The following is a 19,643-nucleotide window of genomic DNA, read 5'->3' on the forward strand; positions in this document are numbered from 1 at the left end:
TATGAATTAAAATGGTAATTTCCAATAATAATAAGCATTATTGATGTGCATTCTTTACTTTACACAAGTGCTACAGGTGGTCAGCTGCATGTGTCGATTTTGCTTGTGGCTAAGAAAAGATGGGAGCTACGAAAACATTGATGAATGCGTAGAAGCAAGTAAATTTCAGTCTGCGAACAGTTTACACACAAATTTGTTCTGCTCATGTTTCATGACTGAGACCCAGTGGGTGTTGTGTCGTGTGGACGGTAAAGTCCATTGAGAAATATATATAATTTTGATGTTGGACTATACAAATAAAACAGTTTTCAAAGCTCTTCTTTTGTTCATTGTTCTATTATCTTATTTTCCAAAGGTACTAATTTATGCGTAGTACTCTATATTCAAGACCCAGCAGGACAGAGAACTTAATGTTTCGCCATAGTTGGCTCTCTTTAGTGCAGTGCTTTACTGCAAAAACAACATGCAGTGACAGGATGTTTGAGCTGAATTAATGCATTTACCTTCAGCAAGGACTTAACTTGGCTCTTCTCCTGTGACCTGTGAGCCACTGTATGTCAGCTGGCTTTCAATTACATCTCATACATGTTCTGTTGAGGTTAAGGCAGATTAAACATCTCTGAGAATCTAGACGTCAGCTGCAACGCAAGTTTTCACAAACTGCACAGAAAGCGATTAGCACTGTTGAGATAAGCCAGCTCATCTTTTCCCTCCTCTTGGTGGATCCATACACAGGGGTATGAGGTAGTGATAGACTGCTGAATTTTTATATATTGCAATGAAAATCATAATAAAAAAAAATGCAAATAGCAAGCTTATACCACACCAGCAGCCTGCAGGGTGAGTGGCAGGACAGCGCATTTAGCTGACAGAAATGACAGTGTCACATCGCCCCCTGTTGAAAGAAAAGTATACTGCTTGTCAAATCTCTGCATGTAATGCCAATGCCTTTGGCACTTAACAGTTTCCTGGTAGATGTGTCTTATTTTTACAGTACAACTGTGTTATATTTGTGTTATGGGACATGATTGCAGCCTAATATTGATGATTTAGTGGCGTTGGCGTTACAAGATAGAAGCTATGCTGCAGTTATATATTACACTCCGGCTGTCCAATTAGACGGAACAAACAAAAGTCAGCAATGTCTAATTTTCCTTTGAATTATAATCACCGGTGCACCTTGGGACTTGACATCACTGTGAAGACAAACATTAAAAATACCGAATGCATTTCAAAACAGTTGCTCCTGACAAGCATGAATCAGTTGATATCCTCATTGTCTCATCTCAGGCACATGGCAGATAGCACTGTCTGTCTTTGATAGCAGCGTTAATGAAGCACTGTCTGTCTTAGGAAGACTTTGAATTATATGCATCACAAGTTCCATCCACATGGAAAACAGACACAGGCTTGCTAAAGTGTTTCAAATGAAAGGCAAGATTGTTTGTGTGTGTGTGTGTGTGTGTGTGTGTGTGTGTCTGTGTGTGTGTGTGTGTGCGTTCTCTGGTGTTTGACAGGAATTAATGGCGGAACCCTCAGTGGAATTATAAGTTTCTCAGCCGCTGCTTTGTGTGGTGCAATGATTTGCCAAGTAAACCTGGTTAGCTTTAGATTTAACTCGATCACAGCCACAAAGATAACCCTGTTGATAACAGGTAATGTTTCTAGGTGGAGGCAAACAGATTCAGGACTCACACAATTCAACATTCTTTGAATTGTACATCACAATTGGCATTCATTGTCAAGTCCACAGCTTGCACAAATAGCAACAAATACATGTTACAATATTTGGACACATGCACACGTGACAATGTGTCGTCTCACTCTCAGTCAGTGTTTGATTTTCCAGCAGATTAAATATTATTGTCGTCCTCATACTTATGCTGAAGGGACAAAAACACTCTGTGCAGTAAAAAAAAAAAATCCCTCTGAGTTGCCTGTTGCATACCAAAAAGTAAATATCTACACAATGCTTTGAAATAAGGAGTGCTGCATTCAAATGGAATCAGAGAGACAGGACCGTCTGCTGGACGGAATGGAAAAACAAACAATGAGTCGAACGCAACCGACCATGGCAAAACGTGACCCACGTGACATGTGATAAAATACAAACAATACATTGTTGTGTATTATTGAAAGTTATTATCATAGCAATACATATATGGCTGTAAAATTCTGTTTTCTCTAAATATCGCATTGCAAACTCAAAATATATGATATCAGGTAGTGAATTCAATGGCGGTCGACAGTACAAGATAAAATATTTCAACTTTGACCGGCCTGGCCAGTGTTTTACCGTCCTTCTCTGGTCCAATAAAATGACATCCGGTTTGCCGTCCGCTGTTACTCTGATTCCATGTGAATGCATCATAATTCAATTACATGGTTCTACATACTTACAGTGTACAGTAGTTCCATATCAAAAGCTGCAATCCATTTCTTTAGCCTTGTCTGATTGTGGAATTTCTTGTGCACTTGCTTTCATATCGGGGGTATCTTAACTCAATGAACATAATTGATTATGCACACAAATATTTAAGTATTTTTTTGTTGAATAGAAACAACAACAAACCATGAAAATGCTGTAAATGTACCTCAGAGGACAAAAGGGAAGACGATTTGCTGAGTGTCAGCTGCCTTTCAACATAACCTAGTTAGGAGCAATAGCTCTGCTCCTTTTTCTGCAGGTGACACAGAATCAGACATCACGCCCCCACCGACACACACCCTGGGGACCCCCACCTTAATTAAATCAAGCATTTCCAATAACAATTAATATTAGAGCGTGCAAATTGCCCAGGGGAGTCAAAGGATGACGAAGACACCAGCCATAACTCAGCGTGCTGTTGTCTGCTTTTACCTAAATGAAGATCAGCTAAAAGGATCCCACAGACGTACTTTATATGACTTTAACCAACCACTCCCTTTACGTCGATGTCTTTTGTCCACATCGGCTCCTACGGTCATACAGTGGGGGAAACTGATAAGTGCGCGACCAAACGTAGTCTCAAATGTCTAAGGTAGAGTCATTTGAATGGAGAGGGACAAACAGAATATCAAAACAAAAATCCAGAAAAACAACAAGCACAGCTTCCGCTGGATGACCGAGGGCTGGAGGCTGCGATGAGCAGTTTCACTGTGAGGCACCCTGAGTTTACAGTTCAAAAAGACCATGTTGACTTCTACAGACAGAACGTGACTACAAAAAGTTGACTACAATGACAGGGTTGGTTTACCCAAGAACGTAAATGAAAATTAGGGCTCAACTTATCGAAAGTTACTCTGAACATGTTGAAAAACAAACAAACAAATGTACAGTACAAACTAGAGTCTGGTAGCTGAATGCTCTGCCCATTGTGGTTTTAGAGATTCTAGGAACCACCTGAAATCTGCAGATTCATTCGCCACAGAGTTTTCGCACGCTGCTGCTTTAATGATTTGGTGTTTTCTAGTTTACTAACATTTTGTATTTACACGTTAACCTTCACATTCTATATACAAAGGAAATATGTCTGTGCACTCTAGAAAGACATTTGGTCCATATTTTTGGTCCATATTTCAGAATCTTTCCCTGCGCATGTATATTTTCGGCGTAGATCTGTGCATCCTCCTTTCATAGAAATACCATCCCTGTGAACACAGTGAGATGTTACATAATCTTCCCGCTATTTACTACCACAGAAAGCCTATCTTCACACCTCTGAGTCTCTTTCTCACTAAATCCGTGGTAATACCAGCCTGTATCAGCAGCCAGTTCCCATGGTGGCACTGCTGCACCGTGTTGAAATGTCAGCTGAGCAACACTGTTTTTGACCTGATCTCTTGGTAATCTTCTCTCCTCCCGCAGCACCCAAGTGTCTTGTGGCTAAGAACAATTAAACCTCTCTTTAACCTCTTTCCCCCACCCCACACACACACACACACACACACACACACACACACACACACACACACACAATATACAGCAGTGTTATGGAAGTATTATAATATATTTCTTGTAAAATTAATCAGCACCTGTAATTCATTCCAATTCACCACTCGTGAAGAAGCCCAGCAAAGGTCTGTATGATTTGATGTGGCACAGTTGTGGCCAGGTGCTGAAATAGACGTATTTAGTACGTAGCAGACTGAATAGCACATATTTTTCAGAGATCAGATCTACAGAAACAGGCTGCCAGAGTGAAAACTGTGATTGATCAGACAGACCATGATCACCACAGCCATGACACGCCACATGCACTCCCAGTGTGAAGCCAGGGTAAGGGTCAGGGTGCATAAACCAACCCCAAACATCGTGGATGGTTAATGATGCCTCTGAACCCACAGAAGATGACAGCAACTCTGCAGACAGAAGAACCTCTCTCCATCCACAGGTTATGACACCGAGTCCAAAGGCCTCCATTCGTATGCTCTCCCAGGGACAAACTAAGCTCCAGACCTTTGTCGGAAATTCCTGAGCAGACCTGAGAGAACTTCTTTCAGTTGTGACCTAACGTGTATAAAACACACATCACCAACCTCGGTTTACTACAATCTGATATCAGAGATGTTTACTCTTCAACAATGTTGTACTTTCTGATGTGTGAAATGTGTCATGCAGAGGTCAGCTGTTAGATTTTTCGAATTAACTGTGAATCCTTTACTTATGTCGACCTTTATTCAGCTCATTTGCTCTATACTTCTACCTTGTACCTTGGTCCACTGTTGTCCGTTTATTGTTCTTTCCCACTTCATGGTACGGTTAAATTGAGTTCATTGAGTTAGTATATTCATCAAGTTAGTTCTTAATCTATTGCACTATTTATATTACAGTTAGTACTACTTTAATTTATGCACTATTTGCACTTTTTTTTCCGCCTGAAGAGTTTCCTGCTGTTTGCACCGTGTGTTGAGAGGACATCTGTCATTTCATCGGTGCTGTATATCACGCATACGCGATATATTTGACAATGAAGTTGACTTTGACCTTTGACTTTGACCATGAGCCCTTGTTTGGACACACCTGGCTGACAGAAATGGATCATCCTGATGAAACTGAGAGGGGCCCTGGGTCTGTGGTCTTCACACGTGGTGGGTCAGCTCGGGTCTGTTGCCCTCTGTGTGGCGGCCCGGGTTGGTGGGCTGCCATACCTCCGGTGTCCAGCGTCCTCCTCCGGTGAGGCTGCAGCCATTGTTGTAGCGGTTGTCTTGATCCAGAGGGTAGCGTCTCATGCTTGGTGCTCGGGTCCTGCTCTGGTTCTGCTGGGAGTACAGCGAGGCAAATGTTGCAAACGACCATAGTGTTAACCCACACCCGGGTGACAACTCTCACACAGACACACACACACACACACACACACACACACACACAAACAATACATTGTATTAGCACAACCACGTTAGGCGATATAGACATGCATTGTGAATTGGCACTACACAAATCTGATTTATTTAAACATTCCACACTATAAAGTTTGTTGGCTTTGTTGTCTGTATTCATTTTCAGGGATATGTGATTTGTTGTTAATATTTAAACTTCTGCTATAAAACATGGTCATAGGTCAGATTCCTTTTCTTCATAGGTTCAATATACCTACTGTGTATTTCTTTACAAACACTGCAGGTAAATGAGAACACAGTTTACAGACTTCTTTCCATTTAATAAATATGATTGTAAATGCATAAAACAATTACACACAGCACAACAATCGAGGTCCAACAAAAACACTGACACACATTACACTCTGTTCTTATACAAAATCTGTACAGTAATAAAAGTATTTTTTTGTATTATTATTTCTCTATAAAAATAATAATCTTGCTAATTCTAGGGGTGAGGGAGAGTAATTGAAACCGAATCTATCTGAGAAACCAAATCTATCTGTAGAGGTACGATTTCCCACACCTCTGGCTGCTGTTGTGTCCAACCAGGAAGCCAAGATGTTGACTTGTTTACTGGACTTCAATCTACGTCCCAGCCACCGGTACTTAAATGCAGTATACACCTTGATAATGACAAATCTCCTGATCTTGCCTGGCAGTTATATACATGTCCCTGGTACTGTAGCTGAGCTAGGACATGTGCTCAGTTACTTTGTACTATGTCTTCAGGCGCATGTTTGCACTTCTATCCTTTGGTGCGTGATTCAGAAACATTTTCTGGTTCTTTGTAATTTTGAGCTTTTGTCTCGTAGGGGAGTAACTCGTTACATGGAACATTGTAATCAAAGACAAATGTGTAACTACAATAAGTGTATATGTTCATGTATGTTTATGGAAATAGTCATGATTACAATTTGAGTCACATTTAATAATTGGATTTTAGTAATTCCAAATGAAGACTTTCATCTCAGTTGATCACTGCAATCACAGACATTTACGAGCTCAGAGATTGCAGAAGTACACTGAACCTAAATAAATGTTTCCGCTTGCTTCAATGCAATGTTTTGCTAATGTTGGATCATATACAATGATGAGGATCAAAATAAGTACATTTATAGGGAAAAAGTGATTAGGACATAATGATTAAAAAAAAGTCTTTGTAATGACTCTGCTGGTACATAAATACCTCATGTTGAGACGGAATTCAAAATGATGGCATTTGATACAGTCACTGATATTACCTACAGTATACACTGACTGTAGCTCACAGGTTGATCAGTGGCAGCAATAATTGTTGTGAATTTTGGATCTTCGCCATCTCTGTAGTAGACTCTGTAGTAGACTGTCCCTGATGTTGTGCTTAATAGTTACGTAGGTAGACGTCATTGTGCAAGTCATTTCAAGCATAGAAAAGAGAAGTAACTTTACAAGTCTTATGATTGTATCTCCTGATTTCATAGTACAATACATTTTGAGATGTGTCCTTTGTGAATGCCATTCCCTCCTTTAATTGTCACTCAGCATTCAGGTAGTTAGAAATTCTGCTGAGGGGGCTATACAAGATGTGGGGTTCACCAGAAGATTACCATGGGTATTTTCCTCACAACTTCATAGTGGTGAAGAGGAAAACATCAACCTATGACCAACTGATTTGTTTGATTGTATGCCAGTTTATCACATTTCATCTGGTTAGTGGAAACCACGCTAAAGGGAAAGTCAGGTTGGTGTTTGTTTTTTCTCTGCACCAAGTTTTCACACAATATTTAAGTAATATTTAAGCAACAAAAAGTAGGCCAACACTGCCATCTCCAGAGCTGTGAATATCTCCTTTTTGCAGTTAGGCAGCTTGAAGAAATGCCTGAGCCGATATACTAAATAAAATATCTTAAGGACTTTACATTATCCCCTAATGGCAAGATTTTCCCTCAAACCAATCAGGTGTATTAAAAAAATAAAATAAAATCTAAAGTTCACCCAACCCATATGTATGCCGCCTATACTTTTGATACTGCCATGAATTTGTATCAGCTGATTTGAGAGGTATCAATCTTTTTTTTTTTTTTTACATTGACTGGATTTCACACATAAAGTACCACAGCGATTGTGAGTCCTCTGAACCAACCAACTGCATCAAATTTGTACAGCGTGCTGACATATGTGCTCTATTTCCTCTGCTATAGAACCAGATAATGAGCTGGGATGTGGATGGGTGCCGAGCGCGTTGGGATGTTAGCCTGAATGTGTCACCAACCTCAGCCAGCCATAGCTTGACTGACAACATTACATATTTAAGAAGTCAACCTCTTCTTATTCTGTCCAATAGAACAAGCTTAATACATCCCTTCCCAGAAAAGCACTCTTCCATCTCTCTTAACGCACCCACCCCCCCGTCTCATTCCGACTGCCGGGCTCTTTGGATTCCCTTGAATCTCATTTCAACTGCCACCACAAATCTGAGAAACAGTAAACTATAGTCTCCCTCCATCGGTGGCAACCTCAGAATACCAGTTCATGTCAAGATGTGATAACATTTGGGGATCATTTATGGTCTTTCAGCATGAAGCACAAAACATCTTACAAAATGTCACGCATCGTAAGTAGTATCAGAAGTATTAGAATAATATCTACGAGTAAATGACCACAGAAAAGAAACCCTGTATAATAATACAGCGCTCAAAATTGAAAACTAAGGGGAGAAACAGTAAAAAATATGTACTGTGCCACAAATCTTTCCAAGTACCCCCAAAGTACCCTATTTTTTATTTGTAAGTTTCACATTTGTAATTGAAATACACAAAATTCTAGCATAGATTATTGATGTACAAATGTAATGTTTGATCACTTCAATAACAAACGTATATTCATATGTATAAATAATATACAACTGCTCCAGAGAACAGCAAATGAGAACATTGTTTGCTCCCTCTCTTCTTCATGCTGGAATTCCCTCTGAATTCATATACTGTGAATAGATGACATTTTTTTTTAAATGTTATTTATTCATTGGGCATATGTGAAAATTATACTGTCAAACCTGCACACAGTTTTATCTGGTTTTAGCGGAGCATAGTACGTGTCAGCAGTATTCAACATGCACAGGTATAAAGCTTAAAACCATTGTGTCCCAAATGGTAAAAATAGATATGACACAACTAGAGCATGGTCCACTCCAGAGTTCAGACGATGTACGTGGGGAGTTCTGTGGAGAATTTCACGTGGTGTTTCTTACATCCTGGTGGGGGACAGAACACATCGGTTTAAGAGATACAAAGAGAGACAGAGAGACAGAGAGAGTGAACTGGTAACTCAACTGGAGTTAAGCGTGATGCGATCAGTGATGAGGAGTGTTATAAAAAATGTTGAAAACAATTGGATGAGACAGCATGAACATGCAAGCATGTTACAGTTAGACCATGTGATGTTTTGAACTACGAGAGCAGCTGGTGAAGAGTAATAGGGGACATGGGGGAGAACTGAAATGTCTCAACAAACTCAACGCCAGTTTGTGTGTGTGTGTGTGTGTGTGTGTGTGTGACTTGCAGCATGTAGTCTGTCGCTAATGCTCGTTTTTAGTCTTAATTACTTTATCAGTTTATGTGGGAATGACTTTTGTTAAGTGAGCGACTGGGGACAGCTCACTCGACTCGTACTCAGACATGTCATTTCTTTACATGATAGACCTGAATAAATGAAGGGGACAGATATAGACAGATGATATCAATATCATCAACATCCAAAATACAGATGATGTATGGATTGAAGGCTTTGTATGCTATGACCACTACGCAGTCACCAGACGTCCACAGACTTCTGGGGATGTAGGTGGGGCGCCCCACATTCATCATCAACTCTCCAAGTGAAGGGATCATGTCAGAAACTGACGTGTACCTCCCTACAGTAGGTGCTGTGGTGTTATGTCCACTGTTAATTCTTTGGTTATTAAAACAACAGTAACTGTTCTATTGAGGATAAACTGTTCACCATACTCATTTAATGTTAGCTTCCATGCATCCCTGGACGGACCGTTTCCCTTCTGAGAAACAACAAAGAACACAGAATGAGTTTCATGACGATCACAGTGATGAGACAAATGGAGGAATGTTTGAAGTACAAGACGACCAGAAGGTCAGAAGTCACATATTTACCGAAGGGTTGTGGGTTGTAATCTGTGTCCAGAGATTCCAAAGAACGCACCAAATCCTGCTGTGAGCTGGGCGTGGTCTCCGTTGGATTAGCTGGACTCATTTCTTGTTCTTTTTCGTTCTGCATTTGCGCATAGACGTTGAGGCCTGGGATCTTCCTTGAGAAAAGATTTACAGTGAGACAAAGGGATACATGTTCGAGCCTAATCAAGGTCTGCCCTCTCAGGGTATCGTCATCATCGAGTTTGACCTCTTTGTTTTAATCAAATTTTTAAAGAACTGGCAAAGATCCCAATACAAAACTGTTTCATGTCAAAAAACAAACGGAGCTCAGAGAGTCAGGAGTCATGTGAGAGATCATTTGTCCAGTTTGAATGTGATTTACAAAGGTCTTATCTTCCCAAAAGTAGTGGGGACCTCCAAATAAAATCATACATGTGTGTAGAAAACGAGTCCAATGTTGTTTTTCCACACAGGTGTTTGTTGTTCTGTGTTCAGTACATGTTCAAATTCCACTGTTTAAGCTTCATGAGATGTGTGACAATCTCCTCTTTGGATAATCATCAATATTTTTCAGCAAAAAAAATCTCCTGATCACATACAGAGATCAACGCCGTGCATTCCAGATCATTTCTTAATTGACCTTTCTCAATGACCCTCCGAACTCGTATGGAGAGAATCTCCTGAATCCGCTGATATTTGACCTATTTTCCTCGGGCCGAAATAGAACAAAGATATTAATATTAGAAACACGCCAGTGTCTGCGTGGAACATGAAGCAGGAAGAGGAAACTCTTCTTTCTTTTCCTATTCGCTCTGCCTCAGTATGCAGATCAACATTTCTAAAGCTACAGAACGTGATGATGTCTGAAGATCTCAAATTTTATTCCTGTCTGCGATTATCTGTAAATGTTCACAACCCTTTGTGCCCTTTTCCACTTGAAACTGCACCTTGGCGGGGGAGACATGATTTAACATTTGGGAAAGGTCAACATGCTGCATTCAAAGGGCTTCGTATTAATAAGAAGAGAAGGGTGACTGACATTTGTTCTGCAAAGAATTGACCTGACAAAAGAATTTCCACAGAATCGCAGCAGAGGGTTTGTGGGAAAAGCCAACTCTTCATTCAGAAGCGCGGTGGTACACGAGCACGGCCTTTTGACAGGCAGCTATCAAACCCTCTTCGTATCCTCGCAGGCAGCTTTTGTTTACCGAGCTGTCAGGATCCTCTGGCGTTTTCTGACACCTTTCACCATCTCCCTATCACAAGGAATGCGAGGACCTTACGGACGTGTCTTTTGACGAACACTTTACCTCTTGAATTTGTAGATGACAAATACAGCTAAACCCACAACCACCACAGATAGCAGCATTAACATGGCAGAGCCACTGTGGTTCTCGTCGGTGTCCACTAGAGGCGCTGTAGAGACAGGAAGACAAGAAGCACACAGTGTGACGCAACACAACCACCAGCAACAGCTGTATTTCCACCCATAATGCACACCTACAGTATGTATATGCATTGTTTTAATAAATATATTCAGTAGTATTGACTTGTCTTACTCTTTATCTTATAAGCATCTTTAGGACAGTAGCAGCATCCCCAATAGGAAGAGGGACACATACTTGTAACGGTGCTCACTCTCTGAATGTCTCTGAGTTGCTACATGGTGGAAGCCAATCAGACACAGGGGTGGGGTAATTAGTTAATGGGGGCAGCAGAAATGATGAATTACACCTCACTGTCTACTCTGTTAATAGTTTTTTCTGCATGAACTTAGACTCCCCCCAGTGTTGTGTCAACATGCTGCTTGGTTTGCGTACCTGCAGACAGGTGAGCTGCGTACACTGTGACTTGGACTCCTGGCCGCAGTGTGAACTGGACAAGGTTTTGATTCAATGCATTGAGCACGACCTCAGAGAGCTGTCAGGGGAACAGAGAGAGACGTGACACCACCAGCATCATGTCGTGACGTGGTTTGGACATCTCATGATCAGTTCTCCAACCAGCATAAATCCTCCATTTCAGATGGAGAAACGGAAGAATGGAGGAATGGAGGAATGGAGGAATGGTTTGTTTAAAATACACCTGACAGTGTTATAATGTTATTTTGTCAATGCCTTTGAAATCTGTTATCGGGAATATGTTAATAAAGAATAAAGTATCAGGTCACTTTAGCTGTTAAACTGATCCGTTGTGCTTTAGATGCTGGGTAACTTTGTTTTGTAAAAAATGATATATATACATTTACATTTACATCTATATATTACATTTAGAATGTAACAATGTAAAATAAATCAAACTACTAGAGGAACAGCAGTGGGAGGCTTACGTACATGATCAGCCTCAACAATGTAATAGATTAAAAGTGAAAGCCATTTAGGCACATGACCTATGTAACCTCACTGACTGACTGATTGATTGAGGACAACAACGATCTCTCAGCAGGATTCCATACCAACAGGGACAATAACAGGGCTTACGACTTGTTGAAAACCTGCCAGCCCAAGGAACAAACAACCTGAGGTGTCTGCTGGATTTCACCCTCCTGGCAAAAGTCTGAGCTCTGTATGAGAAGATACAGAGGATGCTCTAAGATGACCTTTGCCCTTTGAATGGCTCTTGCTGAGGTCTCAGTGACCCCATTTGAACTCTCTTATTCCAGATTTGACACAGAATGTGCCCAATTGATCTTTGCTTTCCAGGCATGTAGCGTTCCACACAGAAAACCTCAGTACAAATAGGCAGAATACTGTGGTACATCGAGCCCCAGTGTGAATTTGTTCACAGAGTTTCTTTCATTCATATAATTATAAATCTCTATCCTGAGTCTACCCACAATCTGTGCCTGGTTTAGAATTACATTCCATTATCATAAAAAAAGCTTTTCTAACGAAACAAGCTTTTCTGAAGCTGCCAGAGACATAAAAGCTTAACAAAATCCTCCATTCCTTGCTGTAGATCAGTTTTTTCTCTGCGTTTATCTTATGTCCCTCATTTGCAAAATCATGTCCATATGTTTCTTTGTAGTTTAAATTTAGACCAAAGGATGACTAATTACTTTTTTCCCACTGTAAACCAGGGTCAGTAAATCTATTATACAATATAATAAGCAGAGAGTGCGCTCCACTTTCATGATGCCGGCCTTGAATGGAGATTTACTGGTTTGTAAGGGTGAGACGTTCTTTGACAGACGTTCATGTGAACAACCAGGTGTGAGGGAAGTGGGAGGAGGAAAATCTAATTGATTTCAACAGTTTTCCTTTGCCAGATACGATTGTAGAGATCATGTCTAAGAGAAGTTCTATGTTATTATTATTATTGGTTATACATATACATATACATATATATGTATATATATAGGATGAGGCACCCAGTTCATTTGTGTCAATGATTTAATGAACTCAACAACCATCATCATTTTGTTCTTTCAATGGGTCTTTCCAAACAACCACTGGATGTGGACTGAAGGAGTTTAAAAAAGCCACAAGTTGTTGATATATGTCAGGTCTTTTGATAAGTGCATAGCAAAGGTTTCTTATTACTTCTCTATTCTACAATTAGAGCAACGTAATAATCTGGGCTAAAACTGTGGTAGACCAACACTGTCATCTGCTGGAGGAAGATGGAACTCAGATTTGGGATTATCTTCAGTTAACAGGATGATGCTGGGGCAAAAGAAGGTCTTTCATGATTGTAACAGTAAAAAACACACAGTTCAAAATTCTGCCTCGACACACATACTGTTGAGGGATTAAAGAAACAGCAGAGTTTGTGTACAATGTTCATACCCCATCTAAATATGCAGAGTTCTTCTCGGCTTTCCCCTCCGTTTGTTGTTTGCTGAGCAGCAGAAAAAAATTCAGCTGTTGTTGGAAAACCTGGGAGGACTGTCACCAGAAGCTGATCGGCACTCACACCTGTCGCCTGATGGGAAATTAAAAAGGACAAACTGAACTCAAAGTAACTCAGCTTACTCTATCATCACACATTTGCTGGCATTTATGTTCTACAGTGTTTTATTTCATGAAACAGAAACCCAAGGGTTTGTAAGATACACAATATGTCTTCAAACTTGCATTGGTCAGGTGCTGAGTCCAACAAATGTTGACGACAGAACCAAACCCTGTGTGGATTAAAATCTCAACAGGTCCTTCAGTATGTCAGGGTGACTGTGTGAGTTCTCTCCGGGTACTCCAGCTTCCTCCAGCCACCTCCCACCACTACACGAGGCTCATACTGCTGCTGTTCATCATCACCAGACAACAGGCTGTCCTTATGGAGGACACCATCACAATTACAAAGACGTGGACACGGTGGGCCAGTGGTTAGCACGGTCGCCTCATAGCAAGAGGGTTAGCTTCCTGGTTCTCCAGCTTCCACCTCCAAAAAGTGACCGGAGCAAGCAGGTATGACAAGATTGTGTACTACCATCAGACTCAACAAATGACTTAATTATACAAAGCTTAAAAAGATGCACAGGTCCATTCACTTGCATGCACTTTGTTTACATCATCATGTAGATGATGTTGTACAAATACAGACATTTTTAATTTACCACATCCTAAGTGACTCTTGCAGAGCCTTTGCTTCTTGTTCCAGTTTTGGCCGACTTTTGCTGCAGTGCAAAATGCAAATGTTGATGTTTTCAACTATCATGTCACATTTTCATTTGAAAGTTTCTCTCGGCACTCCGTCTTGGAGGCTGTGGTTGTCATACAAAAAGATAATAAAAAAAAAGATTCCAATAACAAATAACAAAACAGACATGTTTACTGGAGAATGTGGAGATGGTGATATTTTTGGAATCAATTTAGAGGGATAAGAAAGTGTTGATACAAGACCTAGATTTCTTCCTGCCAAGCATCAGAAACACGCTGATTTTCTAAGGATGTGAAAAGCAGACAGTTAATGAGGCAAATGTGTATGCCTGACATGTATTGTGGGTTTGAATCATGTCTTGTCTATTGACTGGTTGCCAAGCAAAGCGTCTCTCTTCAGGTCAGGTCACATATTGGTATTTAGTACACTCCAGCTTCTGTAGCGTGCATGGCCATGAACTTACAAAGTGTGTGCAAGCCAGCGCAATCAGCCTGCTCTTGAACTATATTTCACCCGTCTCTCCTTCTACCTTGTCATTTATCATCATAAAAGTCAAATTCATTTTTCAAAGACTCTACGAGGTCACACTGCAAACATAGATCATCAGAGACCCAGCTGACCACTGACAGTATTTACCTGAGTAAAGCAATATTTTCAAGAAAAAAAGACTTGTGGAAGATTTACCTGAATAAGAGAATTCTTAATGACTCGGCTCACATCCAGCCTCCACTCTGCAACATCTGGGTTATGGTCATCCAGATTTGATGAAAAGGCCAACAGATGAGACTGGAAATATTCTGCATTAAAAGGAAATAAGATATTTATACACTTGATTAGATGTGCTCAGTAAATGTGTTTGGTCTCTTTTTTTGTTTGGTATATTCGTATATATTTATCGTATCTCAGAAGAACCCTGTCCGATATGAATAACTGCTTTTTGGACACTTGGATCTTAGGGTAGTGCTTTTGTTAATCATTTCACTTTGCTGTAGGAGTGAGTAAAGGTCATTACTTGGGGTTACAACATACGTTTTTGCTGTTCCCTAGTGTGCAGGGTTGACTGACTGCTTGTGTGTTGTAACTAATGACTAATTACAGTTAAGTAAAATTAGTAGTAAGTAAAATTACAGTTTATGAATCAGTTATTTAAGAATGCTTAATATATTGGTTATGGGTCATTACATAAACATAACATAAAAAATAATAATGTTTCACTTAATTAACCCTAATTACAAGTACAGCACAGTACAACGCTCCTGACCCTCCATCAGAGGAAGGCAACCCCCCCAACACACAAATAAACCTTGGAAAAACCTAAACAATGTTAGAGGGATCCCTCTCTCACAGAACAGCAATGTATCTCATGTACATCAATCTGATGAATTAAATATTACTACTGAGATACGAGTTAAATTGAAGTTATTCTTTACAAATGTCTCAATAATCACTAACATCTTTCTGTAAGGTATATGAGGTAGATGTGCATGCTTATATTTTAATCATACTTTATTTCACACGTTTTTTTTTTATACCTGTGATGACCATCTACAACATTTTTTTTTTTTTTTACAGTTATCTACATTTCTATTAATTTTCACCGTGACCTGCTCTATTTCTTTCTCTCCAGGATACATAGAGTAATTGCGACTCCGATAAGGACAAGGTGCCGTAGTCTGCAGGCAGTAAGTCCCGTTGAGGTGTGAGGACTGGGCTGACATCTGTGTGTATATCGAGCCACTGGATCTCGGCCGACGGAGAGTTGCAGCTCACCGTGCACAGCAATGTTTTTTCTGTCCTGCAGAATAATATTCCCTGCAGACACCTGCACAGTAACTGTACTGATGCCTTCCCGGGAGAATGTGCAGGCCACACTTCCCTCCAGGGTGATTAGAGGCTGCTGGGAAAAAAGAGAGAGAGAAGAGAGAGAGGCAGAGGAGATGGGGAGAGTCAGTGTCACTGGTTTCCCAAGAGAAACGGGTATCAACAGCTGGTTAACATCGCACACTTTTATTATTTACACTGCAGAGGTGTCATGTTGCTGGCATATATACACACACACACACACACACACACACACACACACTATGGGAATATACAGAGACATTTGCAGCAATCTGTTCTGTGCTGCATACAGTATCAGGGCTCCTAAGAGGGTTCGCTGTGTGACAGTAGGTCCTCCTTCCTGCCATTAATCACGTCTTTATTTGTTTTTCCAAGAGCTATACGAGGCTCGAGCTGCTGCTGTTCATCATCACCAGACATAACAGGCTGTTCATATGGAGTGTCTGAACAAACACATGTACACCATCGCAATTAAAACACAGACACGGTGGACCAGTGGTTGGCGCTGTCGCCTCATGGCAAGAATGTTCATTTCGTCTGCGTGGCCTCTCTCCGGGTACTCCGCGTCCTCCCACCTCCAAAAAATTACATTCTAAATTGTCCCTAGGTGTGAATATGAGTGTGAATGGTTGTCTGTCCTTTATGTGGCCCCACGATGACCCTGACATCTGCCTTCTGGGATCGGCTCCAGCACAACCGCGACCCGTAACCAGAGCAAGTGGGGAGAAGATGAATGAATGAAGGAATTAATTATGAACAGAGCATATTTGTAGAGTGCTTCTTTCAAATACAGGTTAGCCGTTTACAGCCTCCTCTTCTATATTTTATTTTCATCACAGCAACTGTCTGTCTCTGAGTCTGCTGGGATTCTAAAGTAGATTTAATTTGTTTCATCACTTTCTCTGGACTTTGATCAAGTCCAGAGAAGGCGTAACTGGAGATAGTAGTGTTGTTGTTCATCAATAATAAAGTCTGTTGGTATCTGGAATGTGTCGACGTTGTCTCATTTAAGTTAAGACGACACAAATGAATGTCAAACACAAAAGGATGCTACCTCAGTGTTGTTTCCAATCCACCAGATGTAAGTGACTGTTCCCACTTGGCTGGGCCACAGAACAGCAGTCAGGTTCACTTCCTTATTCCGCACTGCTACGAAGGGAGCTGAGAGATGGATATACTCCAGCTGACCTACTCAGGCACACAAATATATCACAGGGTGAAGCAAAAGCAAATGCCATCATGTGCAAAAAGGGGATTCAAAGTAAACACCTTCATCATTTTAAGCAAGAAAAAGAAGAGGGGGGAGGGTTTTTTTCTCAATTTTCTGTTGCACGAGGACAGGCGGACGCCATCTGTGCATTATTTTTCATCCATGACACCCCTGGGCCGGCGGTGGTTGGGTTTGTAATACTGGCACATAGGATTGGCAGATTGGTGGGGGCGAATGCACTCCCTGATCAATAAGTGAGCACTGTTACATCTGTCACCCCGAACACACCAGGGGCAGTCAACCCTGTTACATATGGAGCAGAAGTGGCTGCTGTGGGCTGAGCAGCTATGGAGCACAAGCTGACTTGAGTTGAAGTGTAATGGGATTTGTTCTAGCTCCCTTGTTTGTTTGGCTATGGGTGCAGAGCATATTCTCAATGGAGATAAAGTACAGAACTCGAAATGAACAGTTTCATTGAATGTGATAAAAAGAACTCCAGAGCAGACAGTAGAGCTGAATGCATGAGCAAAGATACTGGAGTGAGTCTTATCTACACGAGTACACATCCACGATGGTATGCGGACGTCTTATAAAACTCTTCAGTATCTTACATGTAACATGCAGATAAAGCACAGCCGTCTCTGAGCCCAGGCTGTTCTCCCCCGACAGCGTTCACCCTATAGATCCCCACTGCTTTGTAGACGTGTTTAATCCCATCCTCGATGGAGCTCACATTGGAATATGTCAGAGCATGGCCGTCTCCAAAGTCCAGTGTGATGGTAGTCCTTGCCCCCGTCACCCTGCACAGTTTCAAACACTTTCAGAAAATCGTTAACGTTTGCCCCTTATTATTTCACAATACAACTGTTACGATGTCCTTGACAAACAGGGAGGAGAATGCGTTCATTTTCTTCTAGGTGACCAATAGGCAGAATTACCTCCTCCAGAAAAACAAGAAAGGTGACATTGGGCGCCTAATGTTGCTGTCAGCGTGCCCTCACTGGTGACCAGGTGGAGACCTCTGGGTGCCTGGATAGGACACTGCTGCCTTCTGGCTGTGTACTCTACACTGACTCCAGCTGTGCAGTTGTTGGAAACCACCTTCCTGTAGCTGCAAAGGAAAATAAAATATATATAAAATCAGATTCCAATGCATCTCTCAAAAGTCACACAACAGTGGTTGTTACCCGCAGACACTCAGCCAATGTTTGTGATACGTCAAAAACATGTCATTGCTGTTGAAGAAACACCGGGCCATGCCCATGCAGATGAAAAGGTACATTTTTTAAGTCACAATTGGTTTGAAAAAACAATTTCATATTGATTCTACGACAACACTGTTGGGCGCCGCCCACAGACTGTACATGGCTCCGAGCCCGCAGATGTGATTGGTCTGCATTGATTTTGGGCATAGTTTAGGGCCTTATTGTGGATTCAGTTGTGAGTGTGTATTAATGTATTGTAGGACAGTCATGTCCTCATCATTTGTGCGTACACATGGTCTGAGGTCTGTTTGCTAAGTACAGAGAAATGCAGATACATGTTTTGCCAAGCAGAGAGCTGAAGGTGATTTCAGTGTGGCAGCTTTATCCACTTCAGCCACACATAAGTGACAATAAAGGCTGATGGGATCCCTAAAGATCTGATTTCCACACACGTGGAGAGAGTTCAATCCTTAAAAAAACATGTTTTTGGTTCCTCTCTTTCATTCCAGATATGCCCTGAACACTGTTTGACCAGCAGCAGACAATTCATATACACTGATAAGTTTGTTAAGTGCTTGTTGGATTATTCAGCACACATTTTCAGCCCCATCCTTGTTGTCCCTCAGAAACTAATTAACTTAGCCTAAGCTATTCGACTCACATGCACCCTTCAATTTACCCAAACGCCTGTGAGTCACTGTTGAGCTTCTGTGTGCCTAATTCTAGTCTCTCTCCTCTTTCTTTTTTTTTTTTTTTTTTACCCAGTGCTGTTAAGGAAAGTCATTCCTGTAGTGCAACTCCTGGACATCACCGATGGATGGAACCAAAATGCGGGGGTGCACCTGCCACTGGTCCGTCTCTCAAAGCCGTAGTCACTGCAGTGATCAGAGCAGACAAAATGGAAATGGTTATCTAATCGGGAACCGTACCGACTTCGCTGACAGACAGATGCAGATATTTCAGACACTCAAACCTGGACAATTGAGAGGATGTGTACTAACATCATTTTGTTTTAAGACAGCATCATTTGTATTTCCATCTACCAAGTATCAAGTTCACACTGACTCATTGGTGCCTCTTCACCGTTCTTTAAACACAGCTTAAGCTATGTTGTTTGTCTTAGAAATTAAAAGGCAGAGCAGCACCGAGTCCCAAAATGATAGCGACAAATTACCCCAATTAGTATCACACGCACACAGACGTAAAAGTGTTGTGTTTGTTAATGGAAGCTGTTGGGGCTTTGTGATTCATGTTTTGATGGTGCTCGTTCCTAGAGGTGCC

At 41.1% G+C, this 19,643-nt stretch overlaps 1 protein-coding gene across 1 annotated transcript; it reads right to left on the reverse strand.

Moving 5' to 3' along the window:
- Positions 1–8,537: 8,537 nt before the first annotated feature.
- On the reverse strand, positions 8,538–19,237 carry LOC144739300 (VPS10 domain-containing receptor SorCS3-like; the record flags this gene model as incomplete). The annotated part of the gene is given in 15 exon segments (XM_078622265.1): positions 8,538–8,593; positions 9,507–9,661; positions 10,817–10,922; positions 11,327–11,426; positions 13,295–13,363; positions 13,365–13,430; positions 14,790–14,902; positions 15,876–15,999; positions 17,002–17,135; positions 17,769–17,823; positions 17,825–17,941; positions 17,943–17,957; positions 18,096–18,131; positions 18,133–18,268; positions 19,124–19,237. Coding segments are annotated over 15 exon segments (1,396 nt in total), but the record flags the coding sequence as incomplete, so codon positions are not given.
- Positions 19,238–19,643: the final 406 nt, after the last annotated feature.

Source organism: Lampetra planeri, unplaced genomic scaffold (genome assembly GCF_965212315.1).
Source record: "Lampetra planeri unplaced genomic scaffold, kcLamPlan1.2.h2 scaffold_1417, whole genome shotgun sequence".
Lineage (NCBI taxonomy): Eukaryota > Metazoa > Chordata > Hyperoartia > Petromyzontiformes > Petromyzontidae > Lampetra > Lampetra planeri.